General features: G+C 55.9%; 1 protein-coding gene across 2 annotated transcripts; it reads left to right on the top strand.

Annotated features, from left to right (window-relative positions):
• Window positions 1-1,896: 1,896 nt before the first annotated feature.
• CCDC33 (coiled-coil domain containing 33) lies at window positions 1,897-22,091 on the top strand. Of its 2 annotated transcripts, XM_045449108.1 has the most exons (10): window positions 1,897-2,065; window positions 17,337-17,502; window positions 17,761-17,849; window positions 18,016-18,147; window positions 18,243-18,333; window positions 19,286-19,452; window positions 19,811-19,912; window positions 20,483-20,569; window positions 20,925-21,255; window positions 21,883-21,985. In XM_045449108.1, the coding sequence occupies exons 1-9, from the start codon at window positions 2,000-2,002 to the stop codon at window positions 21,126-21,128; spliced, it is 1,104 nt and encodes a 367-aa protein (XP_045305064.1). In that variant the 5' UTR covers window positions 1,897-1,999; the 3' UTR covers window positions 21,129-21,255; window positions 21,883-21,985. The 2 variants fall into 2 exon arrangements, with proteins under 2 accessions (XP_045305064.1, XP_045305065.1); XM_045449109.1 differs by lacking the exon at window positions 1,897-2,065 and having other exon boundaries at window positions 17,070-17,502; window positions 20,925-21,038; window positions 21,883-22,091.
• Window positions 22,092-22,448: the final 357 nt, after the last annotated feature.

Raw genomic sequence — 22,448 nt, 5'->3', positions numbered from 1 at the left:
CCCTGAGGGGTCTTGGTGCCCCTCTGCCTCCCTCCAGAGCAGGGCTGGAAGACAGCCACGTCTGGGGTCTGGCTGAGCATGGCCGATGCCTCCACGTGGTACATTATTGATGGGGCTTCTAATTGTGCGTTTCCCAAAGTCTACAGACCTTTGATGAAAAATTCATGGCACGCCCGAGGATGGGAGCAGATTCAATCGATTGGTAGCACAGCGGGTGCAGGAGCACTGGGCCCCACTCAGTGAGGGGGTGGCTGAAGGCTGGGCTGGGAGTGGGCACCAGTCTGGCTTCGCCTTTATTCCAGGCTTCTGGCCCCAGGTCATGGGATGGGAGGGGCACACAGCAGAATACAGCAGCCCATTTCCCCGGGGGCGGGATCAGGAAGGTCTAGGCCGACATCTGGGATGCCATCTGGGTGGCTGGTGCTGTCCAGAGAGGATGGCCATCTCCGTCAGGAGCCTCATTTTTTCATTGTGGAGGAGTATTTGACCCTCCGGAGCCCCCATGAGTCACACAGAGGTGCGAGTAACATTCCCAGAGCCGTCCATTTGCCAGGTCCCCTGCTCTGGGCTTTACACCCACAAGCTCATTAAATCTCCCACAGCTCAAGGAGATGGGGGAGGTCATGCTCTCCATCTTACAGAGGAGGAAACTGGCTCACAGAGGTTCAGGACCGCGCTGAACAACATCACACAGATAATTAGAAGCAGAACGGGCACTGGAACCCAGCACTGAGCAAACTTGCAGCCCCCTGTCTCTCTACTGCTCTGGGCCAGCTCAGATCTGAGCCACAAAGCAGCTTGGGGGGTTGTCCTGTCCAGCTCTCCTGCCCTGTCCCTCGCGTATAGAGGAAAAAACCCCAGTTAGGAAAAGGATCTCTCCAGGATCTCAGAGTGAATTAAGTGAAAAATGAGGCTTGCACACGAGCAGAGTAAGGGCCCGCCTGCAACACTAACTGAGGCCAGAGGCCCCCACGCATGCAGAATCCTGGGCCAGCACCCAGCAGCCAGGGGTAGGGGCCTCCTTAGACAGAGGGGAGACTTTGAGACAGGTGGGTTGTCTGTCTTAGACCGTCCGGTCAGATATTATTATTGTGCCACCATTGAGGCCCCAGAGACCTCTGACATTCACTCATCTGTTCATTAAATAGCTGAGCAAGTATTTATGGAGTCCCAGCTCTGTGCAGGCACTTAGCTGGGTGTAGAGGGGGTGCCTATCAGGAGAGGCTTTGAGGCCAAGCTGGCCTGAGACAGACAGTCTGGACCCAACACAGTTGGGAAAAAGACAGACAGACCCCTCCATGCCCTGGGAGGGGGTCTCTACAGCCCAGGCCAAGGGTGGTTAAAACAGATGGCTGCCTTAGTGACCAAGGCCGTTTCTAGATGGCGGGCTGCTTTGTTTGGGTTTGTTTTCCCTTTGCTTCCCAGTGAGTTCCTTTTAAAAACATCCACCCATGTCTCCACTGAACTAAAGGGAAAGGAATTTGTCCAGACCATCAGGAAAGCAGAGATGGGAAGGCCCGGGGGGCAGGCGTGGGGCCCTAAGCCATGCCGTCCAGCTGCATGAAGAGCCCAGCCCACCCAGCTGCGGTGGGGAGATTGCTGGGAGGGTGGGGCTGGGGCATGGGGGTAGAGGAGAGAGAGAGGGGAGACTGAGGGGGGAGAAAAAGAAGGAGACTGAGGTATAGCTAGAGGGCAGGCAGGGGCAGAGGGTTGCTGGGGGAGGAAGAAGCCAGAGCCCTTGGGCCCTTGCCCTTTCCTGGGCTCCTGGCCCCACAGCCCTCCCAGGCCCTGCCACCTCCTTGCTGTTCCCTCGCCAAGGAATGAGCCTAGCTTGACGAAGGCTCCCCACCCAGATGCTCCCCACCCTGGAACAAAGGGGAAGCGGCCCCTCGAGTCTGCCTGCTCCAGTTCAGGGCTGGGCTCAGTCACCAGGCAGGCACTTGTTGTAGCAACGGTCCCTGGGGACCCATCCTGGGGAACAAGACGGCCAGCCAGAAAGATGGGGGAGCCAGAGTCCCCATCCGCTCCAGCCCCCAAAGCTGCCCCAGGCCTCCCGGATAGCCGTGTAAGTCTACCTCCATACCCACTGCTTCTGGGAGGAGGGGTTGGTTCAACCAGCAGGCAGGTGTGTTGGGGTGTGTTGCCTGGCAACGAGTAGCAGTGTTCCCAGAGCAAGGTGCAGGGAGGACTGGAAGATCAGGCCTGCAGGCATTGGCCCCCATAGGCCTGTGTTCACAGGAACCTTCTGCAGGGTCCCCATCTGGAGCCCACACACAGGAACCCAGAAAGAGAAGAGAGAAGGGCTTCTGGGAAAATGCCTTAAAGTGACCGTTGTCTCCTGCTAATCCAGGCCCTGGTTCTGGACTCTTGGAGGGCCAGCCCTACATCCTAGAAAGTGGCTGGGCCTGGGCTAGCCTGGGGCAGGTAGGCAGAGAAGGCTTGCAGGTAGGGCACAGCTCACAAGGGCTGTGAGAGGAAGGGGGTGACACAGATTGGGGGCATTTCAGAGGAAGTGGTCAGCCCCTGGCTAGGGGCTCTGAGCTGCCTGGGTTAGTCACAACACCTCATTCGGACCCCAGTTACGAAAGCATTTCCTCTTCTACTGGGGCAAGAACCGTGTAGCATATCCCCAGCCGGGATCATCGCCCCAGCTTGCAGATGATGAGGCACAGAGTGGGCAAGGACCTTGCTTAAGGATGCACAACAGATGTGAGCAGAGGCTGGATTAGAACCCAGGGTTCTAGACTCCAGCCAGGGCTCTCCCCGCACCCCACACGGGGCATTCAGAGGCAGCAAAGCTCTGACCAGACAGGATTGTGACGGGAGGCGACCAGCGGAGTAGGGGTTCTTTATGGAAGAATAAGCAGGGCCTGGGAGGCCAGAGCTGGGGTCTCTCCCTTCACCAGCCCCCTGAGTGCCTGGCCCTGTACTTCCATGGGCTGTGGGCAAGGGCCAGCCCCAATCAGAGTCCAGAGAGGAAGGACTCTGAGCCACAGACCTGAGGAGGAGTGGCTGATGGCTGGGCTTGGGATGGTCCAGTGGGTATTCCTGGAGGAGAAGAGGTAAAGGCCCAGGATACCGCCTTGAAGGTGGGGCAGGATTCTGGGAGGCCTGGGAGGGGAAAGGGGAATGAAAAGAAAGAGCGTCCTCCAGGAAGCCCCTCCCCCAAGCCAGCCCCACCCCCAGCCCCTTTGTCTCTACCCAGCCCAGTTAGCCCCCTGGATCCTTCAGGGCCAGTTAGGCTGGGGCTCAGGTCAGCACTGGCCAAGGCCTCACCACCCCTCTGAGCTTCACTGTGCTAAGCACAAAAGGCGCCATCTCCGATGCAGCAGAAAGGAAAATAAAGAACAGAAGGAAGGGAAAATTCACTCCTTTTGTTTCTTTGCTGTAACCTTGGGCTGAACAAAGAAGCAACTGCCTCCCCCTCGGGGAACCTGTCTTAAAACAGCAATTTGCACAGATTTCCTTGTAGCTCAGCTGACATTCAAGGGGTAACGGGAGCAGGGATCTGGTGTGTGAGCAGGGCCCTGGCTCCAGGACCTTCTATAGCTCTTGACTGTGCCCAATTCAGAAGCAGAGCCCCGGGCTGCCTCAAGAATGGTGGCCGGTGAAGTGATCCTCCAGAGTCACACCCCCTCCAGGGCACCCTGCGATACCACCCCCTCGCCAAGAGCAGCCCCTCCCACTTGGCCACACCCTTGCTGCCTGGCGTCTGGTGGGTCTTCCCAGGCCTCCTGTCCTCTCCAGCCAGTGGGACTCTCAGGCCTCCCTGGCCCTCCCTCTGGTGGTGAAGAGGTTCAAGAGAGAATGAGGGAAAGGGGACAGAAGGGAGCTTCCCTGGCTGGGCAATGGCCAAGGGCAGAGGGGTCATGGATTTAGAGGCATGACCCTGGGGGTACCTGTGAGTGAGGGGCTACTTGGCCAGCATGAGCCCTGGAGTTCCAACCTTAATCTGCCCCCCACCCCCACCTCACTCCTGCTTCCTTGAGACAGCCCCCTAGAACTGGGCCCTTGCTCAGAGCTCTGATCTTGGAACTAGGGGAGGCTGGCACCGATTTGCACAGGCTGAATGTATCCATTTGATTTTTAAAGAAATGAGGCTAATTCCCATTAAAGGTATTGGATGATTTAGAGTGGCCAAGGGTGGCCTGTCAGACATCCTGAGGGGACCTGCAGGAGCTCCATCGCATGATGGCAAATCTGGCAGAAGCAGTGTCCCTGGCCACCAGTCCTGGAGGAACTGCCTGGCCCTCCTTCCCCATCTCAGAATGGCCCCCAGAGTCTATGGAGAGAAGACCCTTCTATGCTGCCAGGGTGTCCCAGGAGCTAGAGGGAGAGTGTATAGGTGGTCCCCGGTGGGGAGTGCCAGTCTGGAGGGTAGGGGATCAGGATGGCTTCTTGACGGAGGCAACAAGGCATCAGAGATAGAGAGGGGCCCAGGAAGGCTGGCCCATGACCAGAGTGACAGTGACCAATTTCTGAAGGGAGTCTAGCTTTGCTGGTTCAGATGGCCTTGAAATTCAAAGCTGGAAGTTTATCATGAGGGCATGTGGGAGTCATTGAAGGGTTCCAGAGGCCAGGGAGGATGTTCCATTTATCTACTGCTGCATAACGAACCACCCCCAAATATTGTGACTTGAAGTGATCACTTTTCTCATACTTTTCTATCTCTGTTCTTGGCATCAGGAGCTAGGCCAAGGCATAGCATAGAGGGCTGGTCTCCATTCCCTGGCGTGTGGGTCCTCAGCTGCGGTGGCCTCTAGGGCAGGGGACTGGAGCTTCAGGGGGTGGATGGACACGGTCCCTCCCACACCATTATCTGGAGCTTCCTCACAGCATGGCAGTCTCAGGATGACAGGGCTTCTCAGGCACAGCAAACGTTCCAGGAGGGAGGCAGCAGCTGCGAGGAAGTTCCAGAAGCACACGGTGTGCCTCTGCAATTCTCTAAGACGGTCCAGTTTCCAGGGGAGGGTGGTTAGCCGCCACCTCTCACCGAGAGCAGTAGTTCAGCCGTCTTTCATCTACCAGAGAGGAAGGTTGCATTTTGAGGACCAAAGAAGCAGAGAAATAGGAGGCCTGCCTGTAGGAGGAGGCTACGGAGATCAGACCAGTGTGCCAGGACAGTAGGAGGGGGGTGCCACCAGGAGATGCCCCTCTGAGCAGAGGAAATCCCAGGGTTGGGGGATAGAAACACTACATTATTGGCTGATTTCATTATTGGCAGAGGGCTGTCCTGAGTGAATACAACTGGCCCCCCTCAGCCTTGTGTAGGGGGGTACAGGGACAGCAGGAAATAGGCCTGGTGGCCTGGGGCAGGGAGGAGGGGGGCGAAGAGGCAGGGGTGAGAGGGTGGGAATCTTTCTATCTGACTCAGAAAAGCAGCCCGGGTGGGCCCTCAGAGCACCTCACAAGCTTGAAGGGAATCAGACAGGCCTGGGTGATGTGTACACCTCCCCTCCCCCAGCAGACACCTGGCCTAGGACAAATAGCCCCAGTCCCTGGGGAGGGGAGAAGGTCAAGGGCAGAGTGGAGACCGTAGCCCCGATTTGCCATCCCAGGCTCCCTGGGCCTGCGGAACAGTCCTTCAGCAACGCGCAGGGGACCCAGGTCGACTGCGGCTCTGCTCCTATCAGTGGGGCAACTTTGAACAAGACCCACAGCCCTCCCACCCCCCCACCCTGGGCCCCAGCTTCCTCCTCAGGGACCTGGGAATGCAATACCTCCCCTGGAGGCTCCTTGTTCAAATTAGACGCCTGGCCAGTGGTAGGCATTCAAGGGGAGAACTTCAGTTATTGGGCCCCGTGACCCCTGTAGGTCCTGTCCGGGCCTGGTGTCCATAGTGTGGCTTCCTAGGTGGGGAGAAGAATCCTGTCTCATCTGTGAAGGTTTAGTTGGTGTGTGCGTGTGTGCGCGTGTTTGGTACACTTTCTAAACCGCATCCGGGTCCCTCACAACTGTTCCTTCTGCACAAGGCTCAGCTTCAAGTGTCCAATACGGTGCAGGTGTTACTTTGGATGGGGGTTATTCAGATGGGGTCACTTCGATGTGGTCCCTTCTGCTTGGATGTGGCTCTTGTCCCAAGCTGCTCCACTCCCCACTTAGCTCCATTATTTGCCCGGGGGCTGGCTCAAGACGGAGGCCCCAGGTGAGGTTTGGGATTTGCTGTGTTACCTTGGGCAAGTCACTGCCCCTCTCTGGCCTCTATGGGTGATTTTTGGCAGAGGACATTCATCAGAACTTCCGAGATGGAAGTTCCTGGGCAGGACCTCTTGGGGGAGGGACATGTGTGGGGCTGGACAAGACAGCCCAGTATGCATCTCCCTCCTTCCCCCATGAGCTGTGGGGCCTGCTCAGGCCAGCCTCATTCCCGCCGCAGCCTGAAGGCGGAGCATCTGTGGGAGGCGGCTGCCCTCTACCGGCGATAAAGGCAAACCACATGGCAGGTAGCCTGGGCCTGCCAGCGGTGGGTTCTCGGGGCCTGGCAACCCAGAGGTTAGATGGCCCCCCAGGGAAAAGCGAAGGAGGGAAGGGTGTGTGCTGGGCCCAGCAAACCCATCGCACTGGTTCAGGCTCACCACCCACCCTCTGCACCCACACCACCCGCTGCAGAGCCCTCCCACCCACACTGCCTCTGATCCAGACATCTGTCCACACCTGCCTGCGGTGGCCTCAGGCTTCTTCCTTCCCCTTGGAGAGTGAAGCCCCTCCCTGCTCCGACCCCCTGCTCCAGCCCCTGCTCCCCATCCACCCCTCCCTGCCTATCTCATCTCTCTCTCCACCCCCGTGCCCCTCCACCCAGTGTCCCCCACCCCCCTCCCTTCTCAACTTCACTATCCCCCTCCTCCCACCCCCTGCACTCTGGCATTCAGAGCACTGGCCAAGGTCACCAGGGGCCACACACCCAGGGGCTCCCTCTGCAGATTTGGAAACTATTGGGCCTTCTCATGCTTTTTTCCAAAACCTTTTAAATTATGAAATGTAACCCACATGGGTCGCATGGAACATAAAAATAAAATACAACCAGGGGCGCCTGGGTGGCTCAGTCGGTTGAGCATCTGATTTAGGTTCAGGTCATGATCTCACAGTTTGTGGGTTCGAGCCCCACATCCAGCTTTGTGCTGACAGTGGCAGAGCCTGCTTGGGATCCTCTCTCTCCCTCCTCTCTGCCCCTCTCCCCCCACCCCCCGACCAAGATAGATAAATAAGCATTTTTTTAATAAAAAGAAAACACAACCAAATTCTTTTAAAGCAAATGCCCCTGAAACCACCACCCCGGTCAAGAAATAGAACACCGCCAGCGCCCAGAAGCCCCTGGTGCCCCTCCTTCCCTAGACATGACCACTGTGCCAACTTACTGTCTGGCTTTGCTGTCACCACCCAAGTGTGCCTCCCCAGTCCCTATGTCCTAATAGTCCATGTTTTTAACTTTCTCTAAAGGGCATCACACTGTGCACGTCAGTTTTTGTCCGGTTTTTGCCCAGCTTTGTGTGCAAGATTCATGAGTGAGGTTGCTTGTCACTATGGCTCCTCTTTTTCACTGTGCAGTCTTCCTGGGTCCCTTATCTCTGTCCCATAAGTCCTCAGTGTCTTGCCCACCCTTTCATGCTTTGAAGAAGGTAGTTTTTTCTTAGTATCCAGATGTTTAGGTTCTCTGCAGGGGGGCAGGGGGAGAGTCTGTCTTACCCAGTGCATCATTACCCAACGAAGACCCACTTTTCTGAAGCTCCGTGGCTTTGGCTCGGCCAGTTTTTCTCCCACCTTTCTGGCACTCGCCCTGAATTGGCACTCGCCCTGGCACTCGCCGCTGCCTCCTCCCAGAGGCAATTGTCCCAGAGCCCCCCTCCTCATTCTATACTTTCCTTACTCCTGGAAAATCCCCTTCCTTCCAAGGCTTCACTTAGACCTCCGTGGGCCGCCCTCCCCACCCTGTCTGCAGCCAAGATGCTCCCCGAGCTTGACCACCATCAACTGCCTGCGACCACCTCACACCCAGCGTGCCTCACCCCTCTCCAGGCCAGCACCTCCTTCTCCCCACTGGGTGCATATACCTCTGCCCTGTCCCCCAAGACCCCAGACTCCACCTCCTCCTCCTCCTTCCTCTCTTCCTCCTCCTCCTCTCTCCTGCAGCTCCAGCCCTCATCCACGCCTACTGCCTCCACTGACATGGGTCCCATCCCATGTTGCCTGGCTCACTGCACCTGGCCTGCATTCCCTCTGGGCTGGGCAGCCCCAGAAGTCTTGTCTCACACACATACATGCACATGCGCGCGCACACACACACACACACACACACACCTGTCCTGCAGCTTAGGCCCTTCAGTGGCCCTATAAGACAAGTCCAAGCCCCTGAGCCGATCCTTCAAGATCCTCTTCTGTCTGCCCTGCCTCTCCAGCCATACCCCTACCCTCTCCTCCCTGCACTCTTCCTTCTGGAAGTTCCCCTGCTTTGTTCCTCATCGCACACTCACCTCCCTGCCTTTGCCACAGTGTCTCCTCTGCCCAGAGAGCCCTCCCCACCCCCAGGTAACACCTCCTCATCCTCAAGAGTCAACTCAGATTATCAGCTCCTCCAGGAAGCCTTCCCAGCTCCCCAGCCAGGGTTCAGAGCCTCCTCTGAGCTCCCCTCTGTCACAGGCACTTCCTGCCCTCTCCTCTCTGTGTAGACAGGAGACCACTGCAGGCAGGGAGGGACACTCGGGGGTCCTCTGTGCTCCCCGGCCCCAGCATGGGACAGACCCGGCACACAGTGGTGCTCAGCAAGTGTTGGCCGACTGCTAGTTTATTGAGCTGCTTCCAGCCTAGGCTTTATAACTGAGACTCTGTGACCTTGGGCATTTCCCCATCTGTACAGTGAAGGTCGAAGGGCATTCTGGTCAACATAGTTGGTATATTTGAACACCCCCCCCTCCCCCACCCCCCACCCCCCCCACCCCCACCCCCCCCCCCCCCCCCCCGTGGATGAGATACCTCAGATTCCACCATAAGAACTTCTTAAGGGAGGCTGAGTGGTAAACATTGCCCTCTTCAGGCTTTTGTGAGGTATAACCACCACCCTTTCTTTTTAATTAATAATAAGGAGCGTGCAGAAGGGGCTGGGCCTCAGTTTCTATAAAATGGGAGTAGTCTGGGGCACCTGGGTGGCGCAGTCGGTTAAGCGTCCAACTTCAGCCAGGTCACCATCTCGCGGTCCGTGAGTTCGAGCCCCGCGTCAGGCTCTGGGCTGATGGCTCGGAGCCTGGAGCCTGTTTCCGATTCTGTGTCTCCCTCTCTCTCTGACCCTCCCCCGTTCATGCTCTGTCTCTCTCTGTCCCAAAAATAAATAAACGTTGAAAAAAAAATTTTTTTTAAATAAAATAAAATAAAATGGGAGTAGTCAAATAATCATACCTTCCGTGCCAGATACCCAGGGCTATTAGGAGAATAATTTTTTATTTTTTTTAATTAAATTTCTTTATTTTGAGAGAGAGAGAGCAAGCAGGGTAGGGGCAGAGAGGGAGAGGGGAGAGAGAGAATCCCAAGGCAGCTCTGCACCACCAGCACAGAGCCTGATGGGCTCGAACTCACAAAACCGTGAGATCATGACCTGAGCCGAAATCAAGAGTCAGACGCTTAACCGACTGAGCCACTCTTGTGGCCCAAGAATAGTTTTTTAAGAGCACCCGGAAGGTGAGGGGCGCCTGGGTGGCTCAGTTGGTTAAGCACCGGCTGCGGCTCAGGTCATGATCTCTCAGTTCAGGCTCTGTGCTGACAGCTCAGAGCCTGGAGCCTGCTTCAGATTCTGTCTCTCTCTCTCTCTCTCTCTCTCTGCCCCTTCCCTGCTCACTCTCACTCTCTCTCTCTCTTGCTCTCAAAAATAAATAAACATTAAAAAAATTAGAAGGTGTTACTGAGACAGGAGTTAGCATCATCCTGTGTGCCAGGGTCCGAGCCGGCCCTCCTCACACCCACTCACCGCACAGCCATCCCTTGAGTTAAGACTATTTTCCCATTCCACAGATGAGGACACTGAGGCTCAGAGCACGGCTGGCCTCCTTACTGAGCAGCAGAGGGATTGTTTGAATCTGGGGCTACCTAATGCCTTGCACCTCAACAGACTCTGAGAGCCAGGGTCCTGTGGGGGACCAGCGGGTGGACAGGGTGCACTCAGGGTCAGGCACAGATAGGCTCAGTGTCCCCAGAAGATGTGCTAGCCCAGAAAGGGGACAGGGAAGAGGCTGGCATCCTGTCCACCACCCCCAGAGCAGGCTGGGAACTGGGGAGGAAGGAGGGAGCAGACAGAGAGGCAGAACCACAACAGGAATCTGGGGCACGGTGTCCCAAGTGTTCTCAAGGCCGGGCTGTGACGCAGAGCATGACCCTGAGCGGACAGTCTAGCCCAGGCTGTGGGGAGAGGTCAGAGCTGCCCGCCTGCAGGCTGCGGCTTCCCAGCCCAGCTTTACTGCCCAAGGTCACTGCTCAGCTGTGGAGGTGGCTGAAGCTGAGGAGGGAGGGCAGGCTACCAGGGAGCTACCCCTCTGGGTCCCATGGATGGAGGGCATTGGCCAGGGCAGAGGCTGAGGGGGGTAAGCCAGGGTTCCTCTCCATTCCCCTGGGGAGGCCTCGTTCTCAGAGAGCAGCCAGGCTGGGAGGCAAGGCATGGGGCCTGTGGAAGGTCTATAGGACTGTTCTCCAAGGGAACAAGTCCCAGAGGACTCGTTGCCCTCCCTCTGGAAGGGGCCATCTGACGGAGGCAAGGACACCTTTCATCAGGAGCCATGCTGTCCCTCTGCCTCTTTTCCCCTTGTTCTGAGCCTCAGCTTTCCTCCTCTGTCAAGGGGAGGGAGTGTTAGAAAGAGAGCTTCGCTCACCCCCAGGACTGTTGAATTGGAGAACAGTGGGGTCTTAGAATGAGTGAGGCCCTGAATGAGAACAGGGGCGACTGTACCCATGGGCGACCCTCCCCCTCCCCCTGGGACTCCTCCCACCACATGTGCGTACATGGACACACCCACACACTCACATGCATGCAATTCAAAACCGCCCAGTGGACTGTAAAAAGGTCAAGTGTGGGAATGGAGGTTCAGCATGAATGCAGGTGTGAGAGAGACATAGAGCATGTGCTGGAGGGAAGGGTGGCTCAGCGCGCCTGTAAAGGGCCTCAGACTTGCCATCTGAGTTGACACGGAGCTGGGAGGAAGCTGGTCCAAACCTCAGGAGCTTAGGACCACCACCGGCCATGATGATCTCGGCCCTCCATCCACACACACACAGACTGGCCCGCCCAAGGTCCCAGCATCCTGCAGAGCTCTTCCCTGCCCCGAGCCCCTGTCCCCCAACCCCTACCTTGGGCAGGGCCCATCAGAAGGAGAAGCTGGGAAGCCAGCGATGGAATCAGGCAGGCTCATTCAAATCTGCTGTTTTCTTACAGACCTGGCCAGCTGTAGGTGGGGACTGTGACATGAGGCACAAGCCCACCTCTCCTGACACAGGGAGGCCTGAGCGTGTGTCTGGCTCCCTGAGGAGCAGATGGGGGAACCCCTTCTTCCCCCCGCCACCCGAGGCAGCCTTAGCCTCAGGAACAAAGGGCAGAATGGGGCCTTGGGACATCATATGGACACTGGCTCCTCCCCCACCAGTGCCACTCAGTTTCTATAGACAGACTCAGCTCCGCATCAAGCCAGGACTCTTCTTGCTTCTTCCCTCCGGGTGAAGCTCCCAGCCTTCCTCAGTCAAGGGGGTGCAAAGAGCACAGTTCTTTGAGTGACGCCTGGGTTCCAGTGCTATAGATCCATATCCGCAAGCCGGATGATGTTGGATACGGCCCTGAAGCAACCCGAGCCTCACAGGAGCTTCCGCGGCATCCTGTAAGCCCTCAGCGAGGACCAGTGCTTGTGCCTGCCCGTCCTCAGGGGGCCCTGCAGAGGCAGAGCAGAATCCCTCGGCCCTCCAGGGTAGGGCTGGAGAGGGCCTCGCAGCAGGAAGAGGCCGCCATGCGGGCCTGGGCGCAGGGCCCCCCCGGGAGCATCCAAAACTCGGGGCCCAGAAGAACCTATTACTCCTGACGGCTGGGAGGGTCCCCAGAGGAGAACGGTGACGCGGAGGCTTTGTGTGCTTAAGCTTGAGCCGAGATTCATTTACTTTTTAATTCATTAAATGTTTTTAACTTCTGTGTGTGAGACACACACATTCAGACAAAGGCACAAGACAGAAATATGTTCGACTGCAGTGGTTTGTCACAAAGTGGACTTGCGTGTGTAAGCCCCACGTGTCCCGCAGGTCAAGAGGTATAGTACTGCCAGCACCCCAAAAACTCCCCCATACTCCCCCATCTCCCCGTACAGATCTCAGACCCTGACTTTTAATCCCAGGGCTTAAGTTTGCCTGGTTTTGAACCAAATCTCTATGGAATCACAGGGTAGGTACTTTGTGTCCGGCTCCTTTTGCTCGAGATTATGTGTGAGAGATTCCTCCCTGTGGCTTCATGTAGTGGCACCCACTGATTTTTATCGTCGTCTATATGCCACTGTATGACTATGTCCCCATTCTACTGTGATGGGCATTTGTGCGACTTCCATTCGGGGTTCATACAAATAATGCTGCTACGAATGTTCTCACGACCGCTGGTTGATGCATCCACACACGCGTTTGTGTTGGGTATGTACCCAGGAGGATAGCTGCATGGGCTATGCCTACGTTCAATCTGAATAGTGTCCAGTGTGCACGCAGCTCTCCAAAGTGACGGTGACACTTCAGGTCCCCCCCAGCACTGAATAAACGTTCCGCTTCTTCCACACCCTTATCGATGTTTGATGTAGTCGGGATTGTTTTGTTTTGGTTTTGGTTATTCTAGTGGGTGTATAGTAATATCTCGTGGTTTTTTTTTTTTTTTAATTTTTAAGTTCATCCATTTATTTTGAAAGAGAGAGAGAGAGAGAGAGAGAGAGAGAGAGAAAGAATCCTAAGCAGGGTCCGCACTGTCAGCACAGAGCCTGACTCTGGGCTTGATCCCACAAACCATGAGATCATGACTTGAGCCAAGATTAAGAGTTGGACGCTCAAGGGGCGCCTGGGTGGCGCAGTCGGTTAAGCGTCCGACTTCAGCCAGGTCACGATCTTGCGGTCCGTGAGTTCGAGCCCCGCGTCAGGCTCTGGGCTGATGGCTCAGAGCCTGGAGCCTGTTTCCGATTCTGTGTCTCCCTCTCTCTCTGCCCCTCCCCCGTTCATGCTCTGTCTCTCTCTGTCCCAAAAATAAATAAACATTGAAAAAAAAAAAAAGAGTTGGACGCTCAAGACTGATCCACCCAGGCGCCCTCGCTGTGGGGTTTTAAAGACTAATGAGGGTAGGTACCAATTCACGTGCTTATTGACTTATCCTCTCAAGTGCCAGTTCAAATCTCTTGTCCATTCTCTTGGGTGGTCTTTTCTCTTATTAATTTGTAGGAGTTATTTTTATATCTGAATATGAGCCCATCGTCTGTCGTGCATGTTGTATATATCTTCTACTTGTCTTGCCCACTCCCTCCCTTTGTGATGTCTTTTCTTGAATAGACGCTCTTAATTTAAATGTACCAATTTTATCAATCCTTTCCGTTCTGGTTTGTGCCTGTGTCCTGTTTTTCAAAACCTTACCCTCCCTCAAGTTCATAAAGATTCTTAGCTTTGTCTCTTAGAAGTCTTACTGTTTTATCTTTATACTTAGATCTCAGTCTATCTGGAATTTTTTTAATGTTTATTTTTTGGGAGAGAGAGAGCATGAGTGAGGGAGGGGCAGATAGAGATGAAGACAGAGGATCTGAAGTGGGCTGTGTGCTGACAGCAGTGAGCCCAATATGGGGCTCGAACTCACGAACTGTGAGATCATGACCGGAGCCAAAGTTGGTCAGCCGACTGAGCCACCCAGGCACCCAGATGCCCCTATCTGGAATTTATTTTTAATTATGATTTGTGATGGAAGCCAGGTTTCTACTTTTCCGTATAGATATCAGATTGACCCAGGACCATTTATTACAATGACAGTCCTTTCCCTGCAGCCCTCTGATGCCATCTTAGGTATGAATTAAGACTTCATATACATGTGGTTCTGTTTCAGGGCTCTCTATTCTGCCTCTATGGCCTACTTATCAATCTTTGCACCAATGTTACCTTGTCTTAATTACTATAGCTTTATCATAAGTCTTGATAGCTGATAAAGCAAATCTTCCTTACTGTTCCACTTCAAAAATATTAAAGGTATTTTAGCTATACTTGTCCTTTTTATTTCTCACACATTATAGAATCAGCTTGTCTATTTCTGCACACACACACACACACACACACACACACACAGTTATGATTTTGATTGGGAGTGCGCCGAATCTATAAACCAATTTAGGGAAGAACTAATTCTTTAAATACTGCATCTTTCAATCCATGAACATGGTATAACCCTCGATGTGTTTATGTTTAAATTATTTTTAATTAGATGGATAATATATGGATACATTTTTATTAGAAATATAAAATTAGGGCGCCTAGGGGGCTCAGCTGGTTAAGCATCTAACTTCAGCTCAGATCATGATCTCACGGTTCGTGAGTTCAAGCCCCACATCGGACTCTCTGCTGATGGTACAGAGCCCACTTCAGAAACTCTATTCCCCTCTCTCTGTGCCCCTCTTCCGTGCTCTCTTTCTCCCTCAAAACTAAACAAACATTTTTTAAAAAGAAACAAAATTAGAGGGGCGCCTGGGTGGCTCAGTTGGTTTAACGTCCGACTCTTGATTTCAGCTCAGGTCATGATTCCAGGGTCATGAGACAGAGCCCTGCATCTGGCTCTGCACTGAGGGTGGAGCCTGCTTAAGATTCTCTCTCTCTCTCTCTCTCTCTCTCTCTCTCTCTTTCTCTTTCTCTCTCTCTCTCCCTCTGCCCCTCTCCTCCACTCACACACGCTCTCTCTCAAATGAAACAGAAAAAGAAATATAAAATTAGAGATGAAACAAGTATTTCTTTCCTTTCCCAAACGCAGCAGTTTCTTATATAAGCACTGTGCTTCTGTACCTCTATGCACGCGCGCACACGTACAAATTTTGGATGGGATCGTATTAATTTGCCACATGCTTTTTTAACTTAATATTATGTAGACATCTCTCTGTGTCAAAACAATTGAACCTAGGTCATTCTTTATAAGTACCGCCTGTAGCCAGAGACTATGTCCTAGTACAAGACTACAGACTGAACTCAGTGAGCATCCTAGAACGTGTTTTCTTGGATGTGTGTGTGTTCCTCTAGGAGATTTAACCCGATAAGCAAAGACACCCATTTGGATACTGCTGTAATTATTCACAGCAGACGTAACGAGAGCCTGAACCAGGCAGGGAAGGAGAAGAGAGACGAATTTCCTTTTCTAAAATAACATGTGCTTCCTCTTGAGAGTCTCCTGGGCCTCCCAAACCGCTGTCAGTCATGGGTCTGCCATAAATGGAAGATGTAGGGCACAGCAGAAGGGCGGGCAAGGGAGCCCAGGGGGAGAGCAGCAAAGAGTTAGAGGAAGGGGTCTGACCTGTCCATCAAAGCAACCACTGAACAGAAATGGGGTGAGAAGAGACACCTGTCCTGGGCAGGGCCATATGCTGCCTGCTGCACACGCTGCCCTGAGCTTTGCAGCAACCCCGTGCTTAGACCGTGCGAGGAATCTGCGGCTGAGAGAGGTGCAGGGGTCTGTCTGGGCTCGCCTAGTGAGTCAGGGGCCACACTGCGCTTCTGACCGAGGCCTGGCCACAAAGCCCTGCGTGTGTGCGGTCTCCAGGCTGAGTCTCTTAGTTCACAACGCTGCCCAAGGACACCAGATGGGCAGACCTAGAGAAGCCAAGGCCTGGAACTCAACTGGGACGGGTGCTGGGGGGACGGACTCAGGGCTGGCACCAGTCAGAGGGAGCCCGGCCAGAAGGCTGGACGGTGGCAGGTGACAAATGGTGTCTGGTGAGTCCCTGCTGTCTGGGAACCCTTCTCCAAGGAGCCAGTGGCCCACATGCAGCAGGTTGGAGGCAGCGGCTTGGAGCGAGGCCACATCCCCCGTCGGCACGGGGCCCAGGTGCGAGTTCAGGGCAGGGCTCTGCTTCCTGGAAACTTGGGAGCCTGGATGGGCCTAGGAGACCCAACTCTCGCATCGAGGCCTCCACAGCCTCGGGAAGGTCACAGGCCACCAGGGCTTAGAAACCCCCACCGGCCTTACCTCCCTCCGCCCACCTCCTCCCCCTCAATGCACTTTCCTGGCCTCACCTTTCGGGTCCCCCTTTTATATTTATATTTAAGAAATCCCCTTTTACAAACTTTTTGTAAACAATAAGAGGGAATTTTTTAGTATAAAACAAACACCATGAATAAAGCCCATTAACCTCCTATGCATACATAAGGGCAGACATTAATTCTTTTCCCAAATTGAGATCATACTCATCATCCTTATTAAGAAGATGGTTTGATTGCTTCTCAATGTCCTGTGTAGTGTCCATGCCTCGGGGCATCTGGCAGGATTGCAACAGCTCTTGGGAACACGGACTCAAGTGCCAGCTGGCCTGGGTTTCAGGGCCTTTCTCTGCCACTCATTACTTTTGTGACAGAGCGAGTTCTGCACCTCTCTGGGCCTTGGTCTCCTCGTCAGTAAAATGAGGATGCTAACAGGCTCGACGTGAGGCTCCGTGTGAGAACTAAATGGGGGGGAGGGGGCCTAATCTGGAACACTGTCGATTCCCGGCGAGCACCTGATATTAGGATTATCATTACTCCTCACCTAAAAACGGAGCCCAGCATCCTGGCCCCACCTCATTACCTAAGACTTTGTAGCTGGATCCCAACCCTGACCCTGAGTCTTTATCCGGGTCTCCTGGGCCTACCGTAGGTCTCTTCCTGCCCCCGCCCCCGGGCTGGTGGGCGTGCCGGGGCCTGGGCTCAGCTGCCAAGTAGCATTCAACGGGATTTCTGAAGGTTCTTCCCTGGGTCCTTCCTCAGTGACATGAGTAAGGACAGGGGTTAGAAAAGGGGAAAAGGGGAAGGGAGAAGGCAGAGAAGTGGCTTGGATTTAGCCAGGCCCTAGAAACCCAGCCCCGGGTGCTTTCGAGTCTCTGCCTCACTGGGCTTCCTCACCTGGTGTGCGAGCCCCGGGTCCCTCCTCGGTGGCGTCACTGGGAGAGACGGTTGGCGTGACTGCTCTCCCATGACCAGGAAGGGTGGAGACCAAATCATAACCACCCCTAGAAGGAGTTGCTCAGGCTCAGGGGCACCACTTGGGGTTCACTCTGTTTGTTGGCCTTGACGGGGACCGGCTGACTTCCAAGTGTGGGCGCACGTGTGAGCTGGGACCCAGTTCTGAGCCCTGGAATCCACAGGAGGTGAACAACTACCGGCGGGCCATGCAAAAGATGGCAGAGGACATCCTGTCGCTGCGGAAGCAGATCAGCATCCTGGAGGCAGAGAACCACACGCTGAGGAGCCAGCTAACCCAGGGGGAGGTGGAAGAGGAGCAGAACGACACCAACAAGAGCCAGAATCTGGGTGAGGGTGTCCGGGCCACCGAGAGCATCCAGCTGCCCGCCTGAGCCCAGGCTCTAAATTGTGGGTCTGGGTGGCGGGGAGCCTTTCCCAGGTGCACCTGCTCCTGGACAGTGGCCGGGTCCTCTCTCCGGGATGGGAGACTCCAGCCCTGTCTCGAGCCCCAGGACTGAGGGACCCCCCCCCCCGCCCCATCCCCAGCTGTGCTGAGCCAGGAGATGCGCCCTCCCTGAGCCAGCTCCCCCCAACACCCCCACACAGTGTCCATGAAGCAGAAACTGCTGCTGAGTGAGCTGGACATGAAGAAGCTGTGGGACAAAGTGCAGCATTTGCAGAATGAGCTGATTCGAGTGAGCTGAGGCTGGGGGACAGAGGGGAAGGGAGCTGGGGGGTGTCCAGAGAAGTACCCGCGAGCAGAAGGGAGAGGGGTGTGGAAGGAAGGGGGTGGTGCAGTTGGAGACTCAGCAGAGGGGCCAGCAGTAACCCCAGGCACTCCCTGCCCTCCCCCACCACCAGAAGAATGATCGAGAGAAGGAGCTACTCCTCCTGCACCGGGCTCAGCAGCCACAGGCCGCGCTGCTGAAGCGGTACCAGGACAAGCTGCGGAAGACGAAACTGCTGGAGGAGACTGTGCGGCACCAGGAGAAGGCAGGTGTCAGAGGGGCCGGCCCATCGGGCGCCAGCCACAGACCAGAAGGTGCAGAGCCCCCAGGCCAGCCCAGCCTTTGTGCCCTGCCCTCCAGGTGATCGAGAAGATGGAGCGGGTGCTGGAGGACAAGCTACGGGACAGGAAGGAGCCCCTGCTCACCAGGCTGCAGGGAAAGCCCAGCGTGGGTGAGTCTTTTGTCCCGTCCCCCCGGAGGCCCTGCCTTCCTGGAGCATCCGCTTCCGGAGCAGAACTGGGACAAAGGATGCTACCTCCCTACTGACGCAGGCAGTGAGAGGAGGGCTCCCAAAGGTCCACTGGGCTCCCTTCTCCTGCCAGGGAGCCCCTCAGGACACATCAGGGCAGTGTGTGAGCCAGGTTAGAGACGGACGTGCTCGGACCCCAGAGGGGAGGCACTGCAGACTGGGGTGAGCAGACAGGGGCTGCCCAAGAAGAGGGGCTTCCAGAACCCTCCAGATTACTTCCTCCTCTCCCCATGTCTTCAAAGAGTCTGCTCCTACAAAACAAACAATACTTGTTTGTTCTCTCCATTGATGTTAACCAAAGCCACCCAGGACTGCCAATCTGACAGGGCTCTGGCGGGCAGGGGACAGCCAGCTCACCCCATATCAGCCCGGCCCAGGCAGAGGAGTTCCCTGAGCCATCTGTACAGCCTCACTGGGGACCCCTGCGTGCCCAGCCCTGTGCTCAGCCTTCACTGCATGGGGATGTCGGGCGGTGCATTCCAGAAGGCCTTTGGAAAAGAATGAAAGATGAGACTGCCTTTCAGGAACCCGGAGGTCATCCCAGAGTGGGAGAAGAGGGAAGGCAACCCAGGGAGGGCGGAGGACCAGGGAGTGACAATGCCAAGAGCAGAGAAGGGAGGAAAGAGAGAGGTGAAAAGCTAAAATAGACCCAGGACAAATGGCGGGGGAGTGGTTATGGAGAACACTGTGGTCAGGTTATAAAGAGCCCACAAGGAGGGCCTGAGGCGTGTGGATCTGATTCTACCGGGCAGGGAGCCGGTGAGCGCTTGGGAACAGGGGAAGGACAGAGTGGAGCAAAATGCCGGGGCGGATCAGGCAGGGGACACGAGGGCAGGAGAGCCCAGCTCACGAACATCTGTGGCCACGTCTGCAGCCTTCCCTGTGCTCTCAGCCTCTGGCCTTCCCCCGGGGCCCGCAAGAGAGAACCTGCCCGTCGACCTGTACTCCGCGCTGCTGGCAGAAAACTCCAGGCTGCGGGCAGAGCTGGATAAGAACCGCCACCAGTCGGCCCCCATCATCCTGCAGCAGCAGGCCCTGCCGGTAAGAGCTGCCGGCACAGGCTTGGCCTGGGCCTGCCCCAACAGGTGCTCGGCGATCACTCACAGCACAATCCAAGTTGAAGACCGAGACCAGGAACTGGGCTTCCCAGGGTCTCCAACGTTCCTGGCGTCTCCTGGAGCGCCAGCTCTCAGGCCTGCCCCTTTGCTCCCGGGGACACACATGGGTCTGAAGGTGCCACTTTTGCCCTCATTTAGCAGCCCCAAATGGCCCTTGACCTTTGATTCCTGACCCCTTTTGCTGGCCTGCCCTCGGACTCCACACAAGCCTCTCTGAGCTCCGTCCCGGAGCATTTCCTGGGATTGGTACAGCCTTGGAGAGCCCTTTTCCCCCATCCCAGGTGGACCCCGGGGAGTTGGGAGCAGGAGGAGACCTGGCAGAGAGACTGCAGGAGACAGATGGCCCAGGCCACTCCAAGGGCACAGAGACCCTGCCCGTACAGGTGGGTGCCCCCGGCCCCAGAAATGCCCCAGCCCCATTCCGTCTCCAAGGCTGCTGCAGGTGCCCCTGCCTCATGCAAACCCCAAGACGACACATTTGGAACTCCAGCAAGGGGTGGCCAGGGGACACAGGAGAGTTTTTCTCTTCATCCCAGGACTTGCGGGAGGTGAGTTCTGTTTGAAAGCGCACCCGATGCACGGACATCCAGGTGAAGTGCGGGGGGATAAGGGAACCCTTGCTTCACAGATGCTTCACTTTACAAGATTCCCCGTTCGAGATTCCTTTCTGGGCACCGACAGGCGCCACCTAGTGCATTTAACGTTTAGAGATGGATGTCCGGAAACTCCATGTAACCAAAATCTTTGGGGAGAACAGCTGTGAAAAAAAGCCCACACGGTATCAGGTCAACTTTGAGACGAGGGTTTGGCCCTGGGTCTCAGGCTCTGAATCAGGCAGTTGAGTCTGGAACTCAGACCTGGCTGGTTTCTCCCTCAGTATCTCATGGCCTCCTGAGCCCACACGGCCGCCATCCCCAGCTGGAGCCATGTGTGCGTTTCTGCTTTGCCCACAGGATCTCCTTGGCAATACTTCAGACAAGTTCAACCTTCTGGCCAAGCTGGAACGAGCTCAGAGCCGGATCCTATCCCTGGAAAGCCAGGTGGGTGAGGTGCAGGCATCAGTCAGGCTGGGCGGGTTCACCTCTCAGCCTATGACCAGGGTCAGGGTCAAAGAGTGACCAAGGTTGTGGCTCAGTCTATGACCAGAGTCAAGGATCAGTGTGGACTGAGGGTCAGGGCTCAGTATGTGGTTGGAACTCAGGGAAGGTCCTTCTGTGTCTTAGACCCCTCCCCCGCCACCCTGCCACGCCTGCTGTTTCTGGAAGGTAGCAGGTCCACATTGCCCAGGGTTTTGCTCACTGCCCGGAGAGGAGGCTCAGGCTCTGGATGTCCTGGATCGCAGGGATGGGCCCTGCTGCCCAGCAGTTCCCCATCTGTCCCTCTCCGTGTCCACAGTTAGAGGACTCGGCTCGACGCTGGGGACGAGAGAAGCAGGACTTGGCCACAAGGCTGCAGGAGCAAGAGTACGGCTTGGGGCCACCCTCGAACTCCATCATCACTGACCTGCCTGTGAGTGAGCCCTCTGGACAAGCTCCTTGGGGATCAGGCAGTGGGGCTGGCAGCCACTCCCCGCCCCAATCCCGAGTCACCCGGCCTTGAGAAGAACTACGCAGGGGGACCAGCCACCCACTGGAAGTCTCAGTTTCTGCTGTTACCACCAGAAGCCCTCACCTGGTCTCGATGTCCCACCTGCCTAAGGCATCGCTGAGATGCCCCACGGGTGGTGGTGAGAATCAAGGGGTGATGGCCGTGCGTGGGGGTTGTCCAGGCGTTTCTGGACTGCTCTGGCACTGGCTGTCCTTTAGCATGGGCAGAGTAGCTGCGGCCCCCACCCAGCCCCTTAGCACCTGAGGTCCTCCCAGGAGCTCACTTTCTCGGGCAACTGCAGTGCCGCATCCCTGCCAGGGAGGGGAGCAACGTTGCCAGAGAGAAACACTGGCGGCGTCCTGAGCGCACATGGGCCTGTTCACAACTGCCCTTCAAGCTCAGCCCCAGGCTCCCAGGTCCCCCAGAGCAACACCCCTGAAGGCTCCTGCCCTTGAGCCATCAGTGTTCTGCACATCTCCAGGCTCCCGGAAAGGCAGGAAGAGGATGGGAGGTTGGGGCGTGGGGGCGGGACACTGACAGAGAACACAGGGCTACCTTGGCAAAGTCACCTGCTGAGACCTGGGGGCTCTTGGAGAAATCGGGTTTGACTTGCTGTGGTTAAACAGCTGTGGGAACCTTTGCGAAGTCGTGGCGCACTAGGTTTTGGATCCTCTGAGGCATGGCTTGCCAAGATGCACTTTAATGGGTCATCCCCCGCCCCCAGCGGCAGGGGCGTGCTCACCTCACTTTGCTCTGCACACCACAGCACTACTCGGCCCTCTCCAAGGACAGCAGGCGACCCTCAAAGCTGGACCCCTTGGCGCCCAGCTCAGAGACCAAGCTCAACAAGCCTTCGAACTCCCAGAAGACCTGAGTCTTAGCAGACCTGAGTGCCGGAGCAGGCCTCCCTCTCTGTGTGCTAGGGAGTCTCATTCCACTCCCCAAATGACTCCATTAAATGCTGTAAGTCCGTGAGCATTCGTCTCTTTTCTGGGGTGGGGCAGCCTAGGGGGCCCAGCTTCCTCCTTCCAGACCCCACTCTGGGCCCGGTCCCTCTGCTGCAGCCTTATAGCCTCCTGCCTGTCCCAGAAGCTACCATTTTGGGAGAGCCAAAGGCCATAGTGGACCCAGGAGGGTGGGGGAGAAGAGGCCTTCCAAAGCAGGAGCCAGGGAGACAAGCCCCTTCCAGAACTCCAGAAGAAATGAGGCCACCTGAGGCCAGCTCTGTTGGAAGATGTGAGGGAGGCTGGGAGTTTCCACTTGCCCCTAAACATCTCACATCTGAAATCCCTTCTTTCAAGTTCGATTGATCAGTTTCTTGGGAAGGGAAAG

This window comes from Leopardus geoffroyi, chromosome B3 (assembly GCF_018350155.1).
Source record: "Leopardus geoffroyi isolate Oge1 chromosome B3, O.geoffroyi_Oge1_pat1.0, whole genome shotgun sequence".
Classification (NCBI taxonomy): Eukaryota; Metazoa; Chordata; class Mammalia; order Carnivora; family Felidae; genus Leopardus; species Leopardus geoffroyi.
Note: the sequence above shows the minus strand (reverse complement) of the source record. Positions and strands in the feature narration are given on the sequence as shown.

Excerpts from the sequence above, each read along its gene's own strand:
- CCDC33 (XM_045449108.1), top strand. The coding sequence starts at position 2,000 with ATGGGGGAGCCAGAGTCCCCATCCGCTCCAGCCCCCAAAGCTGCCCCA. Across the intron at positions 18,148-18,242 it reads CTGTGCGGCACCAGGAGAAG|GTGATCGAGAAGATGGAGCG; the intron begins GCAGGTGTCAGA and ends CCTGCCCTCCAG. Across the intron at positions 20,570-20,924 it reads TCCTATCCCTGGAAAGCCAG|TTAGAGGACTCGGCTCGACG; the intron begins GTGGGTGAGGTG and ends CCGTGTCCACAG.